Here is a 21,249-nt window from a genome sequence, read left to right as displayed (position 1 = left end):
TAAAGAAGAAATGTGACTTTAATTGCTTTTAGGTTTCATTTCAGCAAGCTGTATGTCAGGACTTCCACACACACAAACACACACACTCACACTTGCATACACACACAGATAAACTGTCATGAGAATGAATATGCATTCAATAAATTACATGTGCTGACACATGCATCCTTAATTACCAGTTTTATGCTGCCATGAATAATGATCAGCCCTGTTTTTGCTGTCGGTGTGGGAACTTCCCATTCCTGGTCTTTGTAGCTCATTTGGACTACAGCTCTAACCAACTAAGACACGTCTTTAGTCATTTTTACATATTAAAAACAGTGAATATTTCTAAGAATGGTCACATACGACAAACTGTGTCGTTGAATCTTTCCATCTCGTCAGCAGCAGGAGTCTCATCCAGGATTCAAACACCTTGATTTCACTTTGATTACGTTTTAACCCAAACCCCAACCTCCAACCCCCATAACTTAGATACAGTTAGAGTATAAAGTACCATGCGTGAGCCTCATCATTGTCCGTTTAAGTAACCTCCCCTCCCTTCCCCAGTCTCTGGAGCTCTGCCTCTCGGGAGCTCTGAGCTCAGACTGCTGGGTAAGACATCTGAGTGACAGCCTGTAACTCTGGGAGCTTTTCCTTAAGTTCTTGTCCATCAGTGTTTACTGGTTTTTGGGTTTGGCGCCACCGGGAGTTGGATCAGGAGGAGGGCCACCACCCTGCGCAAGTCTTTGAAAGCTGTGGAAGAGAAGTAGAGGGGTGGTTATGTACCGGTCGACAAATTTACTGTCTGTCACAATATTTACATTGTTGTTCTGCACATAAACATGCCACCAGGTTTATAGGCAGTTGTGTGCCATGTGTGAAAGATGCCAACCGCCAACAGAACATTTAAGCCAACACTGCTCTAATGCTTCTGATCAGTCCAAAAGTCCAGGGGTTGGAAATGAAATGAGCCCATAAATTATTGCTTTGACCAACAATAATCATCAAACATGAAGAAGTTGAAACTGATGAACACTATATATTAATATTATTATTATTATTATTATTATTATTATTATTTAAGCTACAACACTGCATAATTGTGACCAGTGCTTAACATTTACTGTAAAGTTTTACCATGTTTCAGTGATGCTTAGTCTGAAAGTACCTTAGTTTTAATTCCTTCCTGTTCTTTTTAATGAACTTCATGCACACTAGTAACTGCCTTACAGAAATATCACCTGCTGTAAATCAGACAGATATATGTACCGATATTTGCACTTTAAGAAAGAATAAAAGCAAAACATAACCTTAGCGTAGTCATAAAATATACCATTAAAAATATAATTAGCAATTGTATGAACATACTTTATGTAATGTGATAACACAAACAATTTAACAAATACAAACATATAAATATCAAAAATGTATCCCTTATGAGACTGATTACAGTAAAACTGCATATCTACACTCTTAGCATAAAGTTGTGTCGCTTTTATGTAGCTTTAAAATAGCTTAATTGCTTTAATTGTAGTACCCCTTCCAGCCTCCTAATGTACGCTTGTTTTGAATGTAACTGTAATGCAGTATTGTTAATCATAATAAAATAAACACAACTAAGCATCTGAGCTCCACTGAGCCATGTTTTTAGTGAGTGACAGGATGTCCTCTTTAATCAAGTGAGTCCCAGTCAGCTTTCAGCCTTAAATGGGCGCTTCAACACTGTTGGCAGCTACAGGAAATACACAACACAGACGCTGTAGGTACTTTGCTGCTCGCAAATACCACCAAGTGTGGGTACTGAGCCAGACCGCTGACGTCACTAAAGCGCTAATTTATGAAAATCACACTGCAAGACAGACAAGACAAACCACAACATTCCTGGTCAACACAAAACTTCAACATTTACGTAACACATGGAGCCTTTAGACAGACGGGCTGCAACGTGAGACAACACAGAAACACCGCAGACCGCACAAACACACTTGTTGTTGCCATGGTTTGTAACTCTTCAAGTTAAAAAAAAGATGAGCTAAAAAGTCAATAAGCATGTCAGACTGTGTTCTTCACTTTTTAGTGACACAGTTTCTGTTGTCATCTGAGCGACTTGCAGCGTTTCTGTATTTTCCCACCTGACCTTGTTGTGAAATTGATGCAGATTTTTCCTTAATTTTCTTGTGTTTTGTCTATGTGCATGTGATTAGCTGGAGTCTGTTGAGCTCTCGGGGTCACTAATTAACTAACCACCTCAGCAACAAAATATCAGTAGACTTCTGCTGATGGCAACAATGTGCCAAAAGATGGCGCCATACTCACGTGTCCTTGATGTTGTCAACGTGGGCCTGGATTTTTGCAATGAAACTGTCCACCTGCTCCTGTGAAATGACAGAAAAATATACGTTTATGGATAAAGAAACAAAGGACAAGTTAAAGTCAAAGTATAAAGGATGATGTAAGAGAATTATTACCTGGCGTTGTCTGTAGAAAAGTGGCAGAGAAAAGACAGCGATCACACCTGGAGAGGAGAGAAGACAGAAAAGTAGAGTGTAGTGACAGTTACAGTTATAGTGACAGCCATACAGTATGATAATAGATTTCCAGCGGGTGATATGTGTTTCTTACTGATGATGAGCAGAGTAAGGCCATTGCACAGATCTCCCAAGTACGTTACAAGGTACATCAGAACCAGGAACTAAAGCCAAGAGAAAGAGAAAGAGAGGAACAGCAGCACAGAGTCAGTTTAAGCAATAAATCACGACTCCACGCTGACATCACTTTCACCTTGGTGAAGAAAAGAAATAGCACCAAGTACGACGCTCCCAATATGGGTTTCGGCGTTTCCCGTTATATCCCACAGTGTCACAGCGCTGTGTATGGCTGCAGTGTTGCCCTGATATGGGACACCCCTGTCTCAGATGGAAAGAGAATCCGGGCATCACCGTGTACCTCGTCCTGTGTGTCATGTCACATACCGGCCAGGTCAGGGTTGAGACTGTGAGGTCGTGGGGATTTAGGGGCTGAGCCAGCTCACACTGACAAACCATTTACTGTAAATGTGTGAAATCTGTCTGCTCACAAACTGTGACTGTTAATTAGTGAAATATCATAATTATATTAGAGATGAACTGACTGATTTTTTGATGATATTTAATGTGCAATAGTTTATACTGACATTTGATCTGATAATGACACAAACAAAAATACCAGTGAAGTTTACTTACTATATTTTAGCAGTGATGATTGGTACTGATGTGTAGTAAATGCTGCATCAGCAGCACCTAGACTGATATAGTGTTAAACACACAATCCAAGCATCTGTGGTCATAAAGGGAAATGAGCATAAATCAATTCATGTTACATTTAGAACTTACTTTACTTGATTTATGGTCATAGGAGGATCCTTATGAAGTTTGCTTGTTTTTTTTGTTTTTTTTTACCATTAACTGTCAACTAAAATAATAATTAATTATCAGAAGGAGAACACAGAGCAACAGAAACTTTTATAAAATGTCCAGAAAGTTAAAATAATTTTATCCATTACAAAACTGGTGATGTAAATGTCACATTTACAGTACAAAGATAACATTGTTAAAAATAGGAGGGCAGTCCTCCGCCGAGGACAACAGTCCAGAACAGTCCAGTCATCTATGATATATGAAAATGTAAGTGCAACCACTTTAAATGTCTGGATATATTTAAATAGGCTTATTTTGGTTATATCATCTTGGGAAGGATAATTTAGACATTTCATTTCAGACAAACCAGTTGCATTTGTCTCCACAGTGATGTTTGAAGCGGTTGTTATGTTTTGTTGAATGTTCAGTTGTGGCACATCATTCACTTTAATTACGACGGGTTTCACACACGCTCAAGCACTTCACTTTATTTTGCCATAGATGCCTATGTTACAGCTCATCTGGGGTCCTTTCTTGCAATGTTAATAAATTATTTTAATAATCTGTTTATTGGCTGCATCATTCTGATCTGCTTCAATATTTAATGGGTTCCTCCCTGTCCCACGTTACACCTTTACCACCAAGTTTCATGAAAATCAAGCCAGTAGTTTTTATAATCCTGCTGACAGAGAAAAACAAACTAAACCATAAACATAAGCAGGTAACGACAGCTGACATAATACACTAATGAATATACAGTACCTTGGTCATACGTTTGATATTAGCCCTCACTTTTTATGCGGACAAGTGTGATTTTTGTTGTTGCTGATATTGATATGATGACTGTTGTGTGTTTCCATCGCATCATTATAAACCTACTATGTGGTTTATGAACAACGTGTGTGCATTTAGTAAATACACTTGATGCTACTGCTCATACCACATATTAGCACTGATTTTCTTTATCAAAGATTCTTCACAGTCCTTTTGTCCAGTCTGAGGTCAGATGCTGCTTCAACATGTAAACATGAGGAGACAGAGTTCGAACGTGATTAACAACTACCTCAATTTACCACCAACACTTTTAAAGAAGTGTAGCATGTCTTTTGTCATCATTGGATATTTCTTATCTACATTAGTAGATCCCTTGTAATCACCAACATTTTGATTAACAGTAATTTGAGTAATGTTTTTTTCTCAGGAAATTGTAAAAGATTACAAGTACATTTATTTTACAATTAATGACATGTAACTAGTTACTCTTCAACACTGCTAGTAGGTGAGGCTTGTTTTAATCTAACGGTTGCTGATGATATGCAACCTACTGGCTGGTTAACAGGAGTGAGGATTCACAATCGGTGTAAGTATAATATACATTTTATACAGGTTTTTTCCAAAAGTGAGAATCACCGTAGCCATGGGAGCTCCATGATAGAAGAAATATTAGGTGATATAGGTATTAGATATATAGGTGATAATATATGGAGAGACTGTGGCAACATACATGTGTGATAACATATGATGCTGACAGATTTATTTAGGCTTGATAAACATAAACTTCATGCTTGTGTTCTGCTTGCAAGTGAGGCAAACCCAGAGGCTGGATAAAAAGCATAGATAAGAAGAGCGAGGCCAGCTGCTTCCTCTTTATACTGTTAAAACCAATCCAAATTAATCTGATAGGATTTTTTCCGAACGGACTGATTTCTCTCCACATGGTTACCAAAAATATTTCATTGGGACTGACAGATGCCGTCAGTGATATTGCCCTAATTTAGGAGCAGAGTCTTCTGCTCTGTGCTAGCATAATGAGAGAGACGGTTGGCATGGCGATGCTGTCATCTCCAATGACGGAGGGAGGAGGATGACAGATGATGGAGCAAAATGAAAGAATGTCAAGACGCACTGACATCTGAATTAATGAGGGGGAGAGGTTCTGGACAGGGTGAAACAAATCTCTGAGAACAGGTCATTAAGAGACTAAGAGACTGAACAGCACACACACACACACACACACACACACACACACACAGATCCTGTAAGACTAACTAAATTTTCTATCTCAGCTCACCTTGAGGGATTCAAAGAGACTTTTAACGAAGAAGAGTCCCTTCAGAGTGTCCACAGCAGACAGAGTCATGATGATGGCTTTCTGCATGTAGAGGTCGGCCTCCTCTCCACTGAAGCTGATGTCCAGGTCCAAGTATGACCTGAGAGAAAAGCAGACAAGAAAAAGAGGACATGAGGGATGCAGCAAAAAGCAGGCTGAAAAAGATAGATATATTATTGATGATAAACAGAAATGTTTGTTCTTGTGCCTCTCCATGTAGTATTTTCCTCAGTCATCTATTTACTGTTTACTAAAATATTGATGTATAACCACATGGTGATTGATGTTCTTTGGCTGCTATCCTTCAAGCCCAAATATAAATCCCCTCCTGTCACTCCTGTCAGTGTCCACAGGTCAAAATACCCGAGCTTTTCAGTTTGTCACCACCAAGCTTCGATAATCAATTTAGCCTATTCAGCTGTCATCTCATACATACATCACTCAGCCTAATTCACAAATGTGAATTAATCTGGAATCTCTCAGTTTATTTTTTATATCCAAGGGTTGTTATCAACAAGTGAAAACCAAAATGCCTCTGGACACAAATGGACAGACATACAAGCAACCAACCAGAGTAATGAAAGCAGTCAGAGCTGTAGGCACATATGGAAGCCTTTGGATTGTACGTCAACGTTGCCACAAGCAAGTGAGGGTGGTGCATGATCCATTTTCAAGCAGGAAAAAAAATTGCATCCTTGTCACAAACTTTCTCAAATAAATGCTAAACAGTACACTAAAATGTAGATGTGAAAACATTTGAGGTGAGAAATACTCAATGCAGTAACTATATCTTGGTCCTAGTTTGACAGTTTGATTTGAGTTTTGTGCAACTTTTCAACTCTGGACTGCTGATGCTTCTCCGTCAGTCATCGTATCAAACCCCACCCTGTGTTAACTTAATAGTTGTGACTGAGATACAGGATGGGTGGAAATCTGTTTGAACAGGAAGGTGGCCAGATGTATGTGCCAGAGCAAATTAAACATGAGCTTGCATATTTGTCCGGTTCCCAGGCTAGGTATCACTGACCAGTAATTTAGAAAGTACATCAGTTGGCTATTTATTAAGGAAAGGTCAACAGAAAAACAGCATTAAAACATATTTTTGCATAGAAGCACACATACACTGACAAAGCAAGTTGCTTATTAATACAAGCCTTGCTATTACAATTATTGTAACTGTAATAATCCCAATTATGCTAACAGAAACATCCAACCAATTACTAGCCTTACTAGGAGATATTAAATATTTTATTATTTGATGTGAGTGCAGTAACCAAAAGGGGAATTTTAAAATGCAGCAAATCTGTTTCAACCAGAAAAGAAAATAGAAACCGGAGTGGAAGAGCTTTCGGCTGAATGAACTCTTGTTGCGCTTGTTTTAGAAAACATTCATACACTGTGACTGAATGGGGTGAATCCACCTCTGCGTGTTGAGTCATTTTGCTGTTCCCTGTCTAGACACCTCTCCTTGTTCTTACTTGAAGGGGTGTTCTCCGTCACCCCAGCTGAGGGCGTAGAGGAGTTGGTAGTAGATTCGCACTGAGATGGTGAAGCACACAATGGCGAGGGAGACTGTGGAGATCACGGTGATGATGCTGAGCTGGAACAGGGACAGCAGACCGACCACTAACCCTGTTAGCACCATCCCTGTTCGCTCCGTGTCTTTCCAGAAGATCAGGTCCATCACTAAAAAAGACAAGTGGAGGGAGGAAGAGGAGGAGGAGAGAAAAGAAGGGTTACTGAAGAGTGAGAAAATAACATGGAGAGGATAAAGAAGTAAAGTAGAAAAAACAGGGGAATATACAGGTGGCTGCTGAGACAGACTGATTATGAGACATCTGAATTTGAAAAATTCACCCTTCCCAAGTCCCGTCTCTTTTTGCTCTGTGCTCCAGTAACAGTTGAACAAGCAGAACCTCGATCAGCTTTCTCCTCTTCTGTTCCTTGTACTTACCCTGCATTTGTGTGGTGTCGAAATAATTGGAAAAAATCGGTTCCGGACTTGAGAAAACTTATGTGAACAACTCAAAAAGTCAGCAAAAATTTTGCGACACAGTTTGCTGAGTTGTTGTCTGTTGATGTGAAATATGCAGAAACATGACAGACAAGAGTAACTGTTTGGTGGACAACTTATTCATTCATGTACTGCAAATCAATTTTTTGATCATATGCAATGTGTTGTATTAGGTTGTGTTAGTTGCTGTCCACGTAGAGTAACATAGAGTAAGTAATTAGTTACAAAAGTTACTTTTCTGTATTAACCATAATAACACCTCAGGTAAGGTACAATCTCAAGCTCATGAACACACCAGCGCTGGAAGAACGACTTCTGTCTGTGAATGCAGCATCAGATGTGCTCTGTGCTCGGCTCATCCATGTTGAAACGAAAACCAGATCTGAAGATGGTTAAAAGATGCTACTGGGGGACCTGTAAAAGCAACATATAGTCACATTTTAGGTTAGCTAATGTTAGCAAAATGCTACTAGCTCATAATATATAACAAGTCAAGAAAAGCCAAGAAAGTCGCAGTTTGTTGTAAAACTGTTTAAGTATAAGACGATGAAGACCAAAAACCGAATGGTCGCGTAAGTGGCTTCATGACTTTCTTCCTCCGAAAGCTAACGTTAGCCACTGAAGCTACAATGCCTGTGTGTTTTTGAACATGTAGTCACACAAGCAGCAGCTCTTGTTTGTTCTTTTGCTTCTCCACTGATAAAAGGACCAGGAGACGCTGGGTGAAACATCTGAGGTAAGATAACATTACAAGGGACAGAGATGTTGGTGTTGATGACATATATTGTGCAAAAATAAACTGAACTAAAACAAACCTACCACGAAGTGCGACTTTCCTTACTTTTAAAATGATCTTTTAAAACATCATACGTGTGATTTGTGGTACAATACAATTAGATTAGCTAGCTAGTTAGATACGATTTTGCAACTATAAATATTAGATGTAACTCAGTAGCTAATAACTGATGTAGATTAGCTGACTAGTTAGTCAGCATTTTCCTAACATTAGCTAATTTAAGATGTGACTTTAAATTTGTTGCTTTTACAGGTCCCTCTTCAAAATGTTTTAGCCATCTTTAAAATGAAGTTTTCATTTCAAAACAGCATGTACACAAAACAAGAAGGGACAAAGTTGACCAGGTTTCCACAATACCAATCTTGCTCAACTGTTATTGGAGCACAGAGTGAAAAGGGGGACTTGGAAAGGGTCAGGCGGAGATTCAGAGGTCTTGAAACAGACTCTTCGTTCTGTATCAATCACTAAACTTATACAAAACACTCGCAGAAATGCTCAAGAAAGAAGTGTGTAATATTTGTTTGTTCTTCTGGCCGCACACAGCTGACAGCTCTGTGAGTTACTGCATCCTTCCTGGTTTTCACTGAGCAGCTGCACCAACATCACTCAGCTTCCAGTCCTTCAGTCCAAAAGGTCTTTCATTTTTGGGGGGAGTTAGGGAGAAGAAGAGTGGCAGGAAGATACAGTAGTTCCGACACAGCGATAGGAAGGGGGAAAGAGGCCAGAGAAGTGGAAGGGGGAGACATGAGGCAGAGAGGGATTTCTAGCTTCCAGCGTGAGAGAACACACCGAGCAGCCTCGAGGACACGTCAGGCTCTGGCTCGGGCTAAATTTAGCCCTCAGATGGAGCAGGGAGGCAAGCGGTCGAGCTGAATTTAAATGCAGCCTTCACAGCACCTGCCGACAGACGTCAGGCCGTCAGCAGCCCCTTGTCCGCACCCTGTTGGTCTGTCCCGCTCTGTCACCCGGCAACAGCTGCCCTGGAGACTGAGGTGTCCACAGAGGCATGCTTTACAACAGTGGACAACTTTAATCTAGACAGTAGAATATGTGATTCATTTACCTAGCTTGAATTCTTTCAAACATCACATTTTTGTCTTCAGAAAACCGGCATGTTGCATTACAAAAAGAGGACAACCAATAAAGTTAAACTGTAAGACACACTCCCTGGTGTTGTGTAATTATAGTGTTGTTGTATGGTACAGGACTGTCACTGTCACAGCTCTTTGTTCTTGTCTTTCAGTGAAATGTTTAGCCTCAGCATGAGAATAAAGGGAAGCCTCTTTGAATAGAGTGCACTGACAGCAGGTGGGTTATTTATAAGCATCACTGCACACGATTAATACCCATGATTCCCCTGGAACACACCTGTCCAACGTGTTTGTTGTGCTGCTGTCATTCTGAGACAGGGTTACTCAGCACATGGTGTCAGAGAAGAGAACAAGTTTCATAAGAACAATAGAAAGAAACCAACACAAGACTACTGAAAGCATCTAATCTATGGACGATGTCTGTGTTTAACAAAGGACACCCAGAAGACGACTATATCTAAAACATGGGCATCGTACTGCACAATAAGACACAGTGACATCCTGAAGTCTCCACTGGTTGTTTGGCATTTCTTGTCATATTAACGCTGACTTTGTACAGCCATTGATATTTAAGAAAAAATGCTAAATGACAGAGTCCCAAGAGACACACATCACACTTCCTCCCTGGCAGGAAGCGACATAATTTTCTTCTGCGAGCCCAGGCTACATTTTTTGTAACTCAAACTGCTAGCTTGCAAAGCCGCTAACAGAGCGTGTAGATACGCAACTTAACCCTTAGACGTCAGCAGCAACAACTATTGCAAAAATATTTGAAGACAAGCAAAACAGAAACAAGTCTGTGATCGTTACATCTGTACACAGTGGAAAATGTTCAAAAAACTGCGTGGGGACGGTACTGATGGTGTGTTTTGCCCACCGTTCATCAGATCACCACAAAATCATATGGTGAGTGTTTTACAGCTCGTCTTGATTTTCATCTGACAATACTACAACTGTCTTCCCGCTCACAGTGAATGTGATTGCATCTGTTGCTTTCTTCTTCAGTCAAGTTTATGGCAGTTGAAATTTTTCAACATTTTCATTTTTTATTGAACTTATTATAGTATTATTATTTCAGGAATTATGCATAACTGTTATTTTCTAAATTAAAATTTTAAAAACCCTGCAAATCACACGTACCTCCCATCTGAGAAACGGTTCCCCGTGAACACGTGTTTAAGGAATAAGTATATCTCCAGTCTAACTCAGCAAGGAAGCAAGTACTACATCTTTCAGCCCAATACCAGCTGTCACATACTTCAACTTGTGAAAGAAAACATTTTATATTCTCTCACAGATTTTTTATTGTTGTGTTGGTGTAATAAACATTGCAGCCTTTAGGTGCCCTTAGGGGGGGATTTCAGACTTTTCAGATCTTGTTTCTTTCTATTGCCATCTATATTTGATCACAACTAAATCCACTGGACTTGCATAATTGCCTCTAATCAGTTGTTTTTATTGGTCAATGGCATCCACAATTCATCACACTACTGGGATTACACTTTATCTCATTGTCTATACCAAAATAACACAATCAAAACTAGCAGAATTTGTTTTAATGTACTAATTGTTTGACTAAGTGAGACTCACACAGATGAGCACTGAGGGAGTGAAAGCATAAAGAAATCAATCATCAAGTCAGGCGACCAATTAACCAACCAGCCAATTAATCAGTAAGAACATAAATCACATAACTCATTCACACTTTCTGTCAACCCAACTGGACATCATCTCATTTTAACATCAACATCCATTTCATTTAACTGAGGTCATGTCAGCATTTTCACACACGTCCAGGAAATCTCAGAGTCTGAAGAGTCTGTTGGTGCCAGTTCATCAGCCCAAAGAGGAAACACTAAAATGTAAGCGAACCCAGCTGGCAAAGTTATTGCACATTGCAACAACAGGGCAGTTTGTACTCATTTGAATGGCTGTTGCTGATTCAAATTACGGCCACTGATACAGAGAATACCCTGCTGTTAAAAGCTGAACACACGTCCAGCTGACAGGAGCTGCCGTCTCCAGAGACTCTGCTTGTAAGACGATCAAAGAGAAGCAAGAACTCTCTTCAATTCCCACCTTCAGTCCCCTGATAGTCCGGCTTTCTCACCACTACACCCAAGTCACAAAGCTCAGCAGTCCACTGCTAAGGAATACAAGTGGTTTCAAACCTGTCACACTCTGCCTTCTCTCTTCTCACTGAACTCAAACATGGCTATTTGCACTAACTGTCCCCAGCCGTAAATGAACACCTAAACATCGTCTGCATAGGTGGACTGTCTCAAATTATCCCTCTTTTCGCTTTAAGCGCAAAGGTCTCACCTTTACTGGCCATTTTGGTTGCTGCTCCTGTGTTTCCCCTCACACCCTCTGTCCCTCTCTCTGTCCCGTCCTGCTGTGCTCCTCTCGCCCCTCTGAGCTGTTTTTGGCCATCGCCTGCTCGCTCAGCAGTCCAAAGGCCTGACAGCCCAAAATAATCTTGTTCACAGCACCGCCCACCCCTCTTCAAGACTCCAGGAGCTTCACACGTAGAGGGATGATTTACAACGCAATCACACTATGCTCTTAAAATCACTAGATCATCCTCCTTAAAGCCAAGGTTCACTCTCAAACAGAATGAATTTATGGTATGTCTCTGAATTTAGGTAAAGGTTATATGAAGTTATGTTCACATTCATAAGCCATCTAACACCTGAAACAGGAGAACCAGGGTTCATTTTCTGCTCTGTCACCACATCACACCTTGCTGTGCAACCATGGCTGATAATGAATGGGTGAGCAGTTTGATTTTCCGGGGATGAATTCAGCAAAATTGCTGAAAATAAAGCATATTTCATTGTAAAACTGTAAAAGTAAACTGCTGAAATGTGTACTTATTCCTTGCATAGGCCAACAAGTCAACCAACAACTGGGGCAATATTTCTTTTGCAGATGAATCTTTCAAAATGCACTTTGCACTGCACTCATAAAAATGAGCACAACTCAAAAACTACAAACTAAACAAGTTAAATAACATTGAATATTTAAACATTTTATTCATGTTTCTACATTCAGAAATTGTTTTAGTCAATATGTTTTGTGTGTTTTTTATTAACATTTAATGGAAAATGTGTTCAGTCTTTGTATCTTTTTTTGTATGACACAATTTCAGTACTAATATCAGTTTATTGACTTATATAAACTTTTAGTTTAGGTGAGAGGATTTCAAAGTTCAGAGGAGGCTCAATGAATGTAAGTGAAAAAATACGACATCAGTAATCAAAAGAAGATACAGAATTAAGGAATTATAACTGTGTTTTCTACTTTACTCGAGTCAGAAACTAATAAATGCCTCTGGACAGTCTGAAGTTATGTAAAACAGCTATATCAGGTTATCGTAGCTCAATTGTTGAGTGTTTAATGTAATAATGAGTCCATAGACACCCAGGATTTGAGCAAAACTAAGCATGGGGGCGCCATTTTCCAAGTTTTGTCTGAGGGGAAACACCACAGTCTGAGACTTTGAAAACCAATGGTTTATGTTGTACAGATTTGAAGATTTGAAGTATTTGAAGATACGCCAAGAAACTACATCACAATAAGCAAAAATACCAACGTAGGCACCGGTAGACCATTTCTACTGTAGCTGTACAAGACCTAGAACTATGATTCGTTTTGATCAAAGAATAAGTGTTAAATCTACACATTCAATGCCAACTTTTGATATCTGTGCTAGAGATACATTTCTGTTGCCAAAAAAAGCCCTGAGTTTTTGATATGCAGCCCCTAAAACAAGCAATAAAACCAGAGGTAATGTGAAGCTCCAATAGATGCATGTAGGCTATTTATTCAGGACACCCTAAACTCTGTCATCAGTCTGACCACCCATTCATCAACAGTCTGAGGGTTTACTGCCCCCCACCCCCACCCCCCACCACCAACACCACCACATCCACCAAAATAAGACTGAGCTCAACTCTGACTGAAGGTCCACTTAAAATGCCATCAAGTCGGAAGACAGGATGTTATCTCTTCATGTCTCTTTCTCCATTCTTCTTCATCTCACTCACTCCCAAAGTGCCAACAAACCTGAAGAAACTGCACACACACACACACAGACAGACAGACACACACACACACACACACGCCTGCTCCTCTTTCTGTGTGTATGTGTGTGTGTGTGTGTGTGTGTGTGTGTGTGTGTGTGTGTGTGTATGTGATAAACTATGTTTCAAACAGTGATAAACTCTGACATCAGCAGTGATGGTGCCCAAAATGTAAACCAATGCCAGGAATGCTTTCCCCACAATTAGCCAATCATTCCTGAAATCCCAGGGGAGTGTTACTATGGAGACACAATGAACAGCCAGGACTTCCGGGGGGGTGGAGGGGGGTCTATCTTTGTCTGTCTGATCTTGGAGGTCCATGCTGAAAGCGAAATCTGATATTTTCTTTATTTAAAGAATCGATTAACGAGCTCAATGGAAGGATCTCGCTCAGCAACAAGACAAAGACAGAGAGGTGGGAGGGATGTAGAAGGACAGTGGTACATGTGAGGATACAGATGTGAATCTTGTACCTGCTATGTGGGTGTATACTGTCGGATCCTCTGACAGGTTAAGTGCTGAAAACCAGTGATCGCTGACCAGCTGTTCCTGAGAGTTTAGACCGATGGCGGCTGCCGATGACGAGGACGCTGAGCCTCTGGGTCGTACAGATGTGAGCAGCTTGACTGAAATGGTTTCCCTGGTGACAGGAGACTCTGGCTCGGGGGTCGGTGAGGCTGCTGCTGCTGCCGGGAAACAGATGATTCTGTCACTATCATGATGACATCACTGTTGACTTGCTGTAAAGGCTCAGCTCTAGCAAAAACTACTTACAGATATTAAAAGATACAAGATATTTAAGGGACAGTTCACCCCAAAATCAAAAATCCATGCTTTCCTCTTACCTGTAGCACTATTTATCCATTCAGATTGCTGTGATGTGAGTTGCCAGGTTTTGGAGCTATAAGCTTGTCTGCCTTCTATTGAATATAATGGAACTAAATGGCACTCAGCTTGCGGTGTTCGAAGTGCCACAAAAAAAAGGGACAAAAATGCAAAAAAAAACCATATACCTAAAAATTCTTTCTATGATAAAAAGAAAGTAGTTCCTACATGAAACTACTCACAACGAGGTCTGTCGATTATCTCGAAGAACCAGGTCATGATTTCCGCGAAGAGACATTGCTGTTGAGTTTCTCAACAAAAATAAAACTAAATAATATTTGGGTTTTTTGGAGCTTTTGAGCACAAGTGTCATGTATGTATGCATTTTTAATTTTGGGGTGAACTGTCCCTTTAAATTACACTTTTGCAACAACAGTGTGCCATGGTATTTGGGTTGCAACATTTGTGTTGTGGTTCAAGACATTTTCCTTACTTTTTCCACGTTTACAACTTCATTTAACTCTTCAGGAAATTGTATTCTGAAAAATACTATGAACGTTAATATTATCAAGTTATGAAATCTGTTGCAGGAGTCTGATATGATATGATATGATTCAAGCTGTGGAGTATTTTAGACAACATATTAGGAGCCCGACGGTCACTATGACCAAGTAAGTTCTTTCACTCTAAAAAGGCTGATAATTAATAGGTTGGGCTTCTTAAATTATCCTCATGATGCAGCTGAAACTCTAAAATCTTAGCTGACAGAACCTTGCATTAGTCAACATATCATTCTTCGGTTGTGATGTGTGATTTTGGGCTACATAAATAAAATCTAATCTTACTTGAGGCATCTGAATGAATATGTAAGGACTGAAGAAAAAGGTGGGCTGCTTACAAATGTAAACATTTACAAAAATCACATGTCATATGTGTGTTTTGTCATAGTTTTATGGTTTTTCTAGGTGTGAGGCAAGCTAGTTCAAATATGAACATTCTGCCTTTCGGCCACCATTCACTTGTAGTCATGTTTTGTCAAGTCTGCCTGAAGAAAAAACATTTCAGATCATCATAAATCAGACTGCATCAGCAGCTCCTGGCATATCATGGTTTGACACTCATGACTGCAGACAGGGAGGTGGAATTAAGAAGAATTACAGATGCCAAGAAGAAGAGTGATCTCTCACATTATTAAATGAAAAGAAAACCAGTTCCTGCAGTTTTCAGTAGTAAGAATCTCCTCAATTAACTGAGCTCATCCAGATACCTGTCTGACCAATAGGTGAGCTGCTGGTGTATGTCAATGATGAAACACTGCTGAAAATTGTGACTAGACGAAAATGAAGCACAATCCTGTAACGACACTGTCTGTTCTCATTTTCTTATTCTTCCTAAGTTAATCAAATGGCGAGTTTGGGACATAGTTGACAAGATGTTTTAAAATGCTGACAGGTAGAACTAATCACAGCCGGGTGAGAGGTGCATTCATGCAGTCAATTATAAAAAGCGTTCATGCTGATGTCTGCGGGACAGGATATCTACAGGTTTCTAGTTAAATGTAAGACTTTTTAAAACCTATAATAAGACCATTATGAAAATACTGGACCTATTAAGACCTGTTTCATGCCTGTAGTGTCAAAAAGTACGACCTAAAATCCCAGAACGTTGTTTGCGGGTGACTTTTCACAGCAGTTTAAGCAAACGTTCGCCTCAAATTAAAACATCACATATTTTCCTTTGGCCAGTAGTGCTATTTATCCATCTATGCTGTTTTGGTGTGACTTGCCTAGTTTTGGAGATACTGGTTATAGTGATGTCTGCCTTTTCTCAAATATAATAGAACTAGATGGCATTAGTCCTGTGGTGCTCAAAGCTCCTAAAATGCATCTGAAAAACTCAACAGTAATGTCTCACTCCAGAAATCATGACCTGATCACTCCAGATGATCCACACAGGATCTTGTTGTGAGCAGTTTCATGTAGGAAATACTTTCTTTCTGCTGTGGAATTTACTGCAATTACTTTAGAATCTACTGGAAACTTTCCGACATGAAACTGCTCACAACGTCTGTGGAGTATCCTGAGTAACAGGGTCATGATTTTTGGAAAGAGACATCGTTGTTGAGTTTTTTTTAAATCTGTTTAATTGTTCTTTTGAGCACCACATGGCTAAATGCCATTTAATCCTGTCATACTAGAGAAAAGGCCAATATCTTCAAAACTCTGCAACTCACACCAAAAGAATCTATATGGATAAACAGCACTACAGGCCAGGGGGGAAATATGCATTTTTGATTTTAGGGTGGACTGTCCCCTTAAAGACCTGTAAGGAAGGACAGAACTGTAAATCATCTACACTTCTTAGCAGCCTACTTGAGATTAAGTGTCACTTGAGCAAAAAGCCTATTCAGTTTCCTCTTGAGAAGCTGTCACTGGGTTAACTCTTCGTACATCACAAGCATCCTCAGGCACTTTTAGTCTTCCACTATAAAATAAATTAACCTCTTGTTTCTCACCCTCAAGTATCTGTGAGGGGCTCTGATGCTGGGAAGACAGGGATGGAGAGGGAGGCCGAACAGTCTGACTGCTCAGTGTCTCCTCTCTTTGGACTCCTGTGTCTGTCCCTTGAGTGTCCTGGTCCAGATGTTGGGGAGAGGGCTGGATTGTGATAGTCTCAGTCTGTCTCTCCTGCTCCCTCCTCCTCGCCTCCACCCTCTCCTGCTCCCTCCTCTCTGACGCCTCCTCTTGTTCCTCTTGACTGAGGAAGGCTTGAGGGTCCCAGTCTACGTCGGGGGAGTCCAACAGCGTTTCCAGGGTGTCCGTGCGGATCAAAGGGGTGCGGGTACTCCGGGAGCCGCCCCTGCGTCGGTCACGGTGGTGTCGAGAGGCTCCCACTGCTTCGGCCTCGGCGATGGCGATGTAAGAGAAAGTCAGCTCGAAGGAGTTCTGGCGTGGCGTGCCCCAGATAGACGGGGATGAAGCCAGGCCCTCGTCATCGTCTGGACCCCCGTCTCCCCCATCATCATCGTCAGACCATTCCCTGGCTGTCTGCAGCTCGCACATCTCGGACTCCTCGTTTCCGCCTGAATGGAGACAAAAACAAAGAGGATGTGGTCACAGAGAGACAGAGACAGAGAAAGAAAAGATATTTTGTAAAGTTTTGAGTCAAACGAGGACAGTGATTGTGCTTTTTTTAAAAATAAATAGGTTTGTCAGAAGAAAGCAGCCAGGTGTGTCATTTGATGTTAGACAGAAAAAGGAGTGACATCTAAAGTGAATGAAACCCTCTTTGATAAATACATAAATATCTCTCCTTCCAAAATGTGCCTGTGATCAAAATATCCTCAGTTCTGGTGTTTAAGAGGTGAGAGAGGTGTTCAGATGTTTTCTTCTGATGTTCAGTTCAAAACAGAGGCTTTCAGGATGCAGGAAACCCCACCAACTGAAATAAAAAAAACCTGTTCCACCTACCACACCTTCACACCAAGTCAGATGTGAACTATGGTTGGGCAACATGACAGTATATATGGTGCAATGATAGAAATGTCTGAGGAGCCATCAGACTGGATTCTCATATGATCTCACAAATCCAGCTGTCTCACAAATTAAAGTTATTTGAGCAGTACACTACGCTGTGTTGTCTCTGAAATGTTTTTACCCCTCAGACGTGCTGGACACACAAGAAGGTGGGCATGGAGAGAAAATAATGGGAGAATCCCTGATCCTGCTTGTGATTTCGATTCATTTCCGATGTAGCTCATTTTGATCAATTTTCAATCAAAGCTGTGCTCAGTATTGTTTAGCTGTGTTGTGTTGCTATATGTGCTGACGTGGTGTTTGTTGTTGTTGTATTATTTTACTGACGTTTTGCTGTTTCCTGTTGCTCTGCGTGGCTCGTGTTGCGTCTCTATGGTGTCTTGTCGTCTTTGTCGTGTAGATTTGACCCCTTTCTCGCCAAAGGACCACCATTCAAAATTAGCTGGCTGGCTAACACAGGCATATTTACAGAAATGTTGTTGTGTGCCCAAAGTATACTGGAACACACGGGGTCATTCAACAAAGTTTTATTAAGTGACTTTTCACAGGGACTCAGATTTTGATTATGATGACGATGCATCTGGCGTCGAAGCTTTAGTCACTTAGCAAACCTTCCACCTTAGTCTGTGTGCCTCAGTATACGAAGGAAGGATTCGGCCTATTTTCCAACTCCTTCCTGTGACAAGATGATCCTGTCGTTGACCACAACAAACAGGCCTGCAGTGAGTCTACTGAAATGTGTTTAACCTCTTCCTTCAGTCCTTATATATAAATAAATGAAATGAATATCTCATTTTTACAAGCTGTGTGTATCAATTTCTCAGTGGCTGAACAAAGTGTGGATGTCACGTGTCTGCTCGGTTACCATCGGTACATGGAGGCGTTGAGTCTGGAGTGGACGCCACAGAGCCATATTCCTCTGGAAGAAAACAACAATTTACATAAATCTACTAGTAAACATGCATTAGCAAAACACCTTCATAAATATAAATGTGTTGTTGCTGCTTTTACATGCTGCAAACCCATTCCTTCCATGATTTCACATGTACCTCTCAACCTGTAGGTGTACTAATGTCAAATGATTAAAAGCATTAAAAGCCCCAACAAGCACAGCAGGACGTTCTCATGAGTCATTTTTAAAGTTAGAGCAGTGAGCTGTCTCAGACACTCGCTCACATTTAAATACTGATAGTTCAGCTAATCAACAAATATCAGCCTCTATACTCTCAGAGAAATAAAGGTGCTAACTAGAACCATAAAGGTTTTTTTTTTGCTTGTCCCCATAGGAGAACCCTTTTTGGACTCTGATAGAACCTTTTATTAAGGTTCTACTTGGAACCCTTTCAGAGAGTTGCTAACTAGAACCCAACATAAAGCGTTACAGCTAGAACCATCCGTGAAAGGTTTTACCCAGAACTACCTATTAGAACTTATAGAGAACCCTTGTATGGTGTAATGGTTCTACCCATACAGGAGTTCTGCCCAAAAAGAAAGACAAGAATCCACCTAAAACCTTTTGAAATTTCAAGGGTTTTATTTAGAACACACTCTGGGTTCTGCTGAGAATCATCATATTCCAAGGGATTTATATAGATCCGACCATGGGGTTCTACTGGGAACCTTTTTATATTCCAGGGTTTTTATCTAGAACCCACCTACTGAGAACCCTTTAATATTATGGCAGAAAGAACCCTTGATGAAGGGATTATTGGAATCCTTGAAGAACTCTTTCTTCCAAAAAAGGTTCTTTGGATGACAAGGGTTCTTAAGGGAACCCTGACTCTACCTTTTCTTGAAAAACGGGTTCTTTAGAAGCAAATGGTTCTGGGTAGAGCCCAGCCCTCAGCGCTTCAAGAAGAACCCTTTTGGAACCTTTAGTTATAACAGTGTACAAAACAGCCCTGCATGCCACTAAAGCTAATACGATGTTTTTATGACAGTTTCAGTTTGATGCTGTAGGTCAGTGAATACAGACTGGCAGCAGTAAAGGCCTTCACTACGTTAGACAGCCAGCATGACATTAGCTAATAAATCAACCCCAGGCAGAGCAGAGAGGGCAGTATATTCTATTCAGCACATGTATGAACACATGCAAATCACCATGAACCACTTTCATTCAACCTGCAGAGGACATCAGGGGAATATTCTGACAAAAAGATGAAATAAAACACAGACATGAAGGCACAACAGAAGCTTTTAGGAGGAGAAATAACTTGACATGCTGCCTGCAAAGCCTTCTCGCACACGACCACATAAACATCTGCAGATCAACAACAGCATAGCTCCTTCTGCACTGCATCCATCCACTCAGCCATGTGTTTATTAAAGGTGGGAGCAGAGAGGATGGAGAGTGGGGAGGGGAGTGGGCTAACACAAGCGATGCTCAGAGCAGTTAGCAAGAAAAGATGCTGAGCTGGAATATATGACGATCGTATGGTGAGATAAACAAACGCAGACCTCCCACACAAACGCACACAGATGGAGAACAAAAGCAGACTCACGGCAGTGGGAGAATCCTAAAACCTGGCCCATGCTCCATCAAGGCATCACTGGGCCCATCCAGTCTGGAAGCCCCCCTCCTCCCCTCCTCTGCTGCCGGCTCTCACGTCCTGTGGATATACTCTTCCTCCTCCTCCTCTTGCCTCTGTTTCTTCTGTTGAGCAGCTTCCTCTCTGCTCTGCTCCTGCCTCCCGCTCTGTCACTCAGCAGCCCCGCCCTGCCTGCCTCGCTCCACCATCATCCTCCCTCCTCCTCCTCCTCCTTTCAGCTCCTCTTGCATCGTTATGACTGCAGCTGGAGTAATGTACGCTACAGCAAAGGGAGAGAAGCGTGAGTGTGTGTCCCTGTTGTCTGAGCTCACTGTCGTCTCCCATTCATTGATAACCTGTGTCTCTCTCCCTCGTCATGTGATTTCAACTCAGGATCTTATAGGAGCAGGCCGTAAGAGAGGAGTAATAAGTCATTAATAATGTATACCACAAGCATATAGGAAACATACACAGAAGGATGCATTAGTAGATGGACCGGACAGCTGAAGCTCCAACATGTAGGGTTTATCATCTTTGCTATGTTTTAGTAATATATACAGTATATGAGATCTCAATTTCACATAGAAGAAATATCAGTCGCTGTTTCTTAACAACAAACAAACAAACCACACCAAAATGCATGATAAAAGCTGGAGTATAAATAAATAATGTACACACGCAGCTAAAAGCTTTTTTCACATTAGGAGGTGAGGCCTGTGCAACAGTGAAAAGTAGAGGGCAGCATTGTGCAGCTTTAACTGAGGCTTGGATCATGATTCATGGAAAAAGGTTTAAGTAAACGAAGAAATGTGCATGACCTCTTTGCTTTGCTTTATATATCACATTTCATTTTAAATGAGGCCTTAGAGACAAAATACAGCACAAGA

At 40.8% G+C, this 21,249-nt stretch overlaps 1 protein-coding gene across 3 annotated transcripts; it reads right to left on the bottom strand.

Moving 5' to 3' along the window:
- On the bottom strand, nt 1–20,447 carry rtn2a (reticulon 2a). Of its 3 annotated transcripts, XM_084716904.1 has the most exons (11): nt 20,336–20,445; nt 18,700–18,753; nt 17,029–17,380; nt 16,814–16,998; nt 13,947–14,159; nt 6,966–7,173; nt 5,449–5,587; nt 2,605–2,674; nt 2,451–2,497; nt 2,299–2,357; nt 1–735 (listed from the first exon to the last, which is right to left on the bottom strand). In XM_084716904.1, the coding sequence occupies exons 1-11, from the start codon at nt 20,364–20,366 to the stop codon at nt 660–662; spliced, it is 1,434 nt and encodes a 477-aa protein (XP_084573030.1). In that variant the 5' UTR covers nt 20,367–20,445; the 3' UTR covers nt 1–659. The 3 variants fall into 3 exon arrangements, with proteins under 3 accessions (XP_084573030.1, XP_084573028.1, XP_084573029.1); XM_084716902.1 differs by having other exon boundaries at nt 16,814–17,380; nt 20,336–20,447; XM_084716903.1 differs by having other exon boundaries at nt 13,947–14,156; nt 16,814–17,380; nt 20,336–20,447.
- Nucleotides 20,448–21,249: the final 802 nt, after the last annotated feature.

The sequence above is a fragment of the Lutjanus erythropterus genome, chromosome 4 (genome assembly GCF_056507025.1).
Source record: "Lutjanus erythropterus isolate fLutEry1 chromosome 4, fLutEry1.hap2, whole genome shotgun sequence".
NCBI classification, from domain to species: Eukaryota; Metazoa; Chordata; class Actinopteri; order Lutjaniformes; family Lutjanidae; genus Lutjanus; species Lutjanus erythropterus.
This window is presented reverse-complemented; position numbering and strand designations above follow the sequence as displayed.

Excerpts from the sequence above, each read along its gene's own strand:
- rtn2a (XM_084716902.1), bottom strand. The coding sequence starts at position 20,366 with ATGGGCCAGGTTTTAGGATTCTCCCACTGCC. Across the intron at positions 17,381-18,699 it reads AACGCCTCCATGTACCGATG|GCGGAAACGAGGAGTCCGAG; the intron begins GTAACCGAGCAG and ends GTCTCCATTCAG. Across the intron at positions 7,174-13,946 it reads AGTATACACCCACATAGCAG|TGATGGACCTGATCTTCTGG; the intron begins GTACAAGATTCA and ends TGTCTTTTTTAG.